The following is a 7,500-nucleotide window of genomic DNA, read 5'->3' as shown; positions in this document are numbered from 1 at the left end:
CACTCACTCACTCACTCACTCACTCACTCACTCACTCACTCACTCACTACTCAGGAATGTTGCTAAGATGGTTCGTCTGTTAAATAATTTGTTTTTACTTACCATCACATCCTTGGCCATCGGCATTCATTGTATAACCACTGCTACAAGAACATGTAAAAGAACCAGCAATATTTGTGCAAATTTCATCACATCCATCATTACCGATAAGGCATTCATTAACATCTAATAACGGACAAAAAAAAATACTTTCAGTTATAAGGAGGTACAGAAACCAGTTTTACAACTTAATGGAGATTTGAAGATGTTTGGTTCAAGTTTAGTCTACCTGTAGATTTGAGAACGACTATCCGTACACTATTCCGCTATCCTAACTGACATTTTTTGAATTTTTGTATTTACGATCAGAAGTGAAGTAATAGTTCTCAAGTCTAGAGGTAGGCTAGCACAAGTTATACATTCAACAAAAATATTTTGGAAGTTGTCATTTGTTCTTTTTATATTGAAGGTAATTGGAAAAGGTTTTTCTTAGTCAAAATTTTTTGTCTCACATAAATCTAAGGCTTAATACAAAATGGGTGGTTCCGTTTACGCTAAATTTGAGAAAAGGTGGTATAGGTACATTTTTTAATTATGTATTTCATTTTCTATGTGAGTGTCTAGTTCCGGTTTTACATTGTTTTCCAAATGGTCTCTGTGTTGTTTATATCTTCCTATCAGAAGAAGACACATTACAGATTGGAAGAGCAGTTTTATTTTGTCTTTTTAAGGTGATTTAAGTTTCCGCATCCACTATATCTCGTGCGACTTCACAATGTTTGCGATTTTATTATTTTTTCTCGAATACCTAAACACACGTTATGGGTCGGCAGTGAATAGCTAGGTTCTAGGTGGGGTCGGGTAAATCAGAACCAAATAATAATTTTTTAGGCCTTAGCATAATTACTTCACTTACCATCACATGCTAGACCATCTGCATTCAATGTATACCCAATGCCACAAGAGCAGAAAAAAGAGTCAGGTGTATTTGTACAAGTTCCAGCACAGCCACCATTACCATTAGCACACATACCAACTTCTAAATAGAACAGAAACACATATCAGAGTAACTCACTAACTCAAATTTCAGGTACACCCAAAATGCTTTAGTGAAAAATGTGTCCTGTTTTTTGCCACTTACTTCTTACAGTTAATTGTGACATGAAAGTCTAAGTAAACAATGATTTTAACTTTCCATCCATCCATCCATCCATCCATCCATCCATCCATCCATCCATCCATCCATCCATCCATCCATCCATCCAATCAATCATAGAAATATAGAATAAATGAATTTTTAGATAAATTTTACCATTATAAAAAGCTGCAAACAAGTGTTGTATCTAACGCTTCCCTTGAACTTAAGGGTAATTTACTTAAAGAAGTTGAAAGTTCGCGTTTTGTTGGGTCACTGCTCTCTTGGAAGCAGCTTATTGCCGAAGTGAAAAAGAAAATGAGCAAGATAAGTTTTTATTTGTAAAGTTACGTCATACAGTTCCAGAATATGTGTGTGTGTGTACATGTGTGTGTGTGTGTGTGTGTGTGTGTGTGTGTGTGTGTGTGTGTGCGTTCTCACAAAGTTTCAATATACAAGTTTATGACCAAAATTGACATTCTTAAACCTAATTTGTATATCACTGATGGTATCCTCACATTGTGAATACAGCTTAATGTACCCTAACTGACTAATTAACATGTTGAAACTTGAATATTACGTTAGGGTATATGTCCATGCCTTGAAAGTAGGTTTCAAAACTTACCTTGTAAACAATCTGCCAGATTGTTACTCCATGCTCCATCATAGCAAATTATTGTAGTAATGCCACCAACCGCATTAAAAGCAGCATCACAGGTTAACGTTACAGATGTACCACTCGTAACACTCGCGGTTGATATAGCCCCATTGGTTGGTGGTTGTAGTGCAGTACAGTCTGTGTCGTAAATGAAAATGTAAAGAAAACATAGACAAGTGAGTAAATATGAAAAAACAGTGAAATGAAAAGGCGGCGATAACTCCCGGATCAACAAAATCGAAAATTAACGAAAAATAAATTGAGGAAATATAGGTAAATAAAGGAATCAAGTCAGATTTTTAATCAGATTGGTATGTTATCTTCTACAAATATCCCATTTCTTGTTCATCGCTCACAATAACGAGCCATTCAAAGGTTCTGTCAGTTGAGAACATTCTGCACCAGAAGGAAAAGCGAATTTCTTACAACACAAACAGAGAAAACGATGAGGAACAAGCTTCCTTGAAAACATTACATACGAACTTGATGAAGTTGTCTGTATTAAGAAAACATGAGTAAAACACAAAGGCAAAACCATTTGTACTGTACTGTAACATTATAGCCGAGGAAATATAACGTTAACAGACTGTAAATCAACAATATGGATAGTAAACTATGACAGAAATGTAAGAGGTATACTGGGAGGCCTTAAATTCTGTAAAAGAAATGTAAAGCATTGAATATATATGAGGTACCTATACAAAGTGTTCTCCTTATAAAGAAGGAAAACATTTACTATAAAAATCACAAGACCATTGTTGAATTCTCCTGCTTAAAAGGGAAGGTAATTTTTCTTTTAATTGTTGGTATTTGTAAATTTGATAAAATTAAGAGTGGTGAAATAGTTGGCATCCCTGACATTAAGAAGGATATTAACTGTATCACTCTAACGTGTAAAGATATTTTACTCTATTTTTATCAAAAAATAAGTAATGCAATTCGAAAACTCCGTTCAAATCAGCCGATGTATACTAAAAAGGTATGAAAATATAAATCTGCTTTACCTGCAAGACAGGTTGGCATTGTACCACTCCAAGTTCCGTCAGTACAAGTTCTTTGGGCATCACCACTTAGTGAATATCCCGTAGCACAGGTTATATCTACAGTTGTGCCACTTGTAACATCAGTTGATGACCATGCTCCATTAGTTGGTGCAGTGAGTGCAGGACAATCTGTAACATGACAATAGTGCATTGAGGACAAAATTTCAAATCGGTCAAAGGGTAACACAACAATTAATGATACAAATATACAGTGGTCAAATGGTAACACAGCAATTAATGATACAAACATACAGTGACCAAAGGGTAACACAACAATTAATGATACAAACATACAGTGGTCAAAGGGTAACACAACAATTAATGATAGAAACATACAGTGACCAAAGGGTAACACAACAATTATGATACAAATATACAGTGGTCAAAGGGAAACACAACATTTAATGATAGAAACATACAGTGACCAAAGGGTAACACAACAATTAATGATACATACATAGAGTGGTCAAAGGGTAACACAACAATTAATGATACATACATAGAGTGGTCAAAGGGTAACACAACAATTAATGATAGAAACATACAGTGGTCAAAGGGTAACATAGCAATTAATGATACAAAAATACAGTGGTCAAAGGGTAACACAACAATTAATGATACAAATATACAGTGGTCAAAGGGTAACACAACAATTAATGATAGAAACACACAGTGACCAAAGGGTAACATAGCAATTAATGATAGAAACATACAGTGACCAAAGGGTAACATAGCAATTAATGATACAAATATACAGTGGTCAAAGGGTAACACAACAATTAATGATACAAATATACAGTGGTCAAAGGGTAACATAGCAATTAATGATACAAACATACAGTGACCAAAGGGTAACATAGCAATTAATGATAGAAACATACAGTGACCAAAGGGTAACACAACAATTAATGATTCAAACATACAGTGACCAAAGGGTAACATAGCAATTAATGATAGAAACATACAGTGACCAAAGGGTAACATAACAATTAATGATAGAAACATACAGTGACCAAAGGGTAACATAACAATTAATGATACAAACATACAGTGACCAAAGGGTAACATAACAATTAATGATACAAACATACAGTGGTCAAAGGGTAACATAGCAATTAATGATACAAACATACAGTGACCAAAGGGTAACACAACAATTAATGATACAAACATACAGTGGTCAAAGGGTAACACAACAATTAATGATACAAACATACAGTGACCAAAGGGTAACACAACAATTAATGATACAAACATACAGTGACCAAAGGGTAACACAACAATTAATGATACAAACATACAGTGACCAAAGGGTAACACAACAATTAATGATACAAACATACAGTGACCAAAGGGTAACACAACAATTAATGATACAAACATACAGTGACCTAAGGGTAACATAGCAATTAATGATACAAACATACAGTGGTCAAAGGGTAACACAACAATTAATGATACAAACATACAGTGACCAAAGGGTAACATAGCAATTAATGATACAAACATACAGTGGTCAAAGGGTAACACAACAATTAATGATACAAACATACAGTGGTCAAAGGGTAACACAACAATTAATGATACAAACATACAGTGACCAAAGGGTAACACAACAATTAATGATACAAACATACAGTGACCAAAGGGTAACACAACAATTAATGATACAAACATACAGTGACCTAAGGGTAACATAGCAATTAATGATAGAAACATACAGTGACCAAAGGGTAACACAACAATTAATGATAGAAACATACTGTGACCAAAGGGTAACATAGCAATTAATGATAGAAACATACAGTGGTCAAAGGGTAACATAGCAATTAATGATACAAACATACAGTGACCAAAGGGTAACACAACAATTAATGATAGAAACATACAGTGACCAAAGGGTAACATAGCAATTAATGATATAAACATACAGTGACCAAAGGGTAACACAACAATTAATGATAGAAACATACAGTGACTAAAGGGTAACATAGCAATTAATGATAGAAACATACAGTGACCTAAGGGTAACATAGCAATTAATGATAGAAACATACAGTGACCAAAGGGTAACATAGCAATTAATGTTACAAACATACAGTGAACAAAGGGTAACACAACAATTAATGATACAAACATACAGTGACCAAATGGTAACACCACAATTAATGATACAAACATACAGTGGTCAAAGGGTAACACAACAATTAATGATACAAACATACAGTGACCAAAGAATAACACAACAATTAATGATACAAACATACAGTGACGAAAGGGTAACACAACAATTAATGATAGAAACATACAGTGACTAAAGGGTAACATAGCAATTAATGATACAAACATACAGTGGTCTAAGGGTAACACAACAATTAATGATACAAACATATAGTGACCAAAGGGTAACACAACAATTAATGATAGAAACATACAGTGACTAAAGGGTAACATAGTAATTAATGATAGAAACATACAGTGACCTAAGGGTAACATAGCAATTAATGATAGAAACATACAGTGACCAAAGGGTAACATAGCAATTAATGATGCAAACATACATACTTCGTTTGTAACATATGTCAAGTGGCCCATCTCTATGTTAAGCAGAACGCGGGTTTTTGCAACAGGATATTTCAAACATAAATGAAAACCGGGTAGATTTAAAGTTAAAACACATGTACCACATTGTTACAGGTGAAGCGGCCAGCCAATAGGTCGCCTTTGTTCACCTCCCCAAGTACTGTAAAGGTGCGTACTCTTCGTATGCTTTATGTTATATAGGTCATACATGAATGGTAGACATTGCAATACAATTACTTAAAACCACCTATGACGTAGAAATGGATCCAGGGGATGGGTAGTGATAGTGGGTGGCATTTAATAATAACACTAGTATACTCTGCGTTCCACCTACGTCGCCATTTTATTAACTACGTACAAATGCTATTGTCCTACCTTGTGCAGCACTAGGGGTACCAAACCATGCAAGGCACATTAATCCTACTAGCACACCATCCAGTTGCCCTTTGCACATTCTTTTAGTACTGTTATGTATTACAGACGAAACTCAGGAAAGGTTTCTGATTCCTGTTCAATCGCTCGCATGTATTGTTAGAAAGGCCAGACAACAAAGAAACTTGTTTGTGCGAACATTCTACAAGGAAGTATTTTGCATGAAGGTAAATATGAAGGCACTGACCCCAAGTTTTATTGACAATACATACAAGACACAGGCGAGTCAGGACAACAATGGGCTGCGGTTCGCTCGCTATGTAACTGCACTCGTCCTTGTTTACTACATGAGCTGGCGAAGTACAGCGCCAGCGATGTGAACATTCTAACTAACGAACCGGATTGCAAACCATTTTTGTCCTAAACATGCCCTATTTACCTGCTTAACATTACGCCACTGAACGTTCTAGCTAACGGATTGCACACAGTTTTTATCTCGAACTCACCAAATTTCTACCTGCTTTAACAGTACGCCATTTGCCGAGTCAAGCTACTGTATATCATCTGAAACAAACACTTCTAACAACCGAAGGCATTGTTTCTTGGGTATAAAAGTACAGTGTATTAGCAGTTGATCGTGCAGAACACTCTTCAATGAAATTGAAACCTGTAACCTCAATCAGAGGAATGGTTCTTGTTGACTCGCTCACTTCTTGTATTGTATTGTATTGTATTGTATTGTATTGTATTGTATTGTATTGTATTGTACTGCACTGCACTGCACTGTACTGTACTGTATTGTATTGTATTGTATTGTATTGTATTGTATTGTATTGTATTGAACCCTTGAGTCCCATCTGCCATATGGAATTCCCCATGCTTTACAATGCGTAAGGCTATAGCTTTGCCCCACCATAATATATATATATATATAATAAAGGAAGGTTCAGAACAAGTATTATCCCTACAACAGAGTACATTAACTGAAGTGTTATCAGTAGAATTAGTGAGCTGAAATACACAGGTGTTTTAATTTGAGAGGTGATCGGTCAAAGGCTCCACCATAGCAATACATGATATAATGGCCATATACATAACATGGCCGATAGCTTTGCCTCCTAACATATATCTAATAAAGGAAGATTCAGAACAAGTGATTCCCTACAATATATGCTGTTTATATTTCATTTAATGTATCATGTTGTAGTGATAGTATTTGATTTCAAGGTCACTTTATTATATGCATTACATGGCCAAACCTACGAATCCCATCCGCCATTTTACAGACATAGGTAAAAGGTCTTCTGGGATATTTAGTTATGCAATCTAAATTTCGATTGGTAACTATGGTTTCATAAACCTGTCAGGTAATATGTGTTATCAAAAATAATCCAAGTGATTATGTATTATTGTTAATGTGTTTTCAATATTAATGCGTTATTGTGTAATTAATGAATATTCATGAGGCAGATACAGATCTAGGTCATTCCATATCAGGTAAGAACAGCTGTTACATTTCAAGTCGAAATTATGATTCATTGTGATTGTTTATATATATATATATATATATATATATATATATATATATATATATATATATATATATATATATATATATATATATATATTCGGTAATATGTGTTTGTGTAATGTATTGAGGTTACCTTTGT

The 7,500-nt window shown here is 34.6% G+C and overlaps 1 protein-coding gene across 1 annotated transcript in view; it reads right to left on the bottom strand.

Moving 5' to 3' along the window:
- The window catches only part of LOC144450159 (E-selectin-like), a 17,946-nt gene that overhangs the window by 5,572 nt on the left and 4,874 nt on the right, over nucleotides 1-7,500 (bottom strand). Inside the window, exons 5-8 of the mRNA XM_078140734.1 lie at nucleotides 2,837-3,004; nucleotides 1,800-1,970; nucleotides 956-1,078; nucleotides 103-225 (exon numbers count right to left, since the gene is read on the bottom strand). Coding sequence (XP_077996860.1) covers nucleotides 103-225; nucleotides 956-1,078; nucleotides 1,800-1,970; nucleotides 2,837-3,004 — 585 coding nt within the window. The remainder of the gene's footprint in view (nucleotides 1-102; nucleotides 226-955; nucleotides 1,079-1,799; nucleotides 1,971-2,836; nucleotides 3,005-7,500) is intronic.

This window comes from Glandiceps talaboti, chromosome 19 (assembly GCF_964340395.1).
Source record: "Glandiceps talaboti chromosome 19, keGlaTala1.1, whole genome shotgun sequence".
Taxonomy (NCBI): Eukaryota; Metazoa; Hemichordata; class Enteropneusta; family Spengelidae; genus Glandiceps; species Glandiceps talaboti.
The sequence above is the reverse complement of the archived record's forward strand: the minus strand, read 5'-3'. Positions and strand labels throughout refer to the sequence as shown.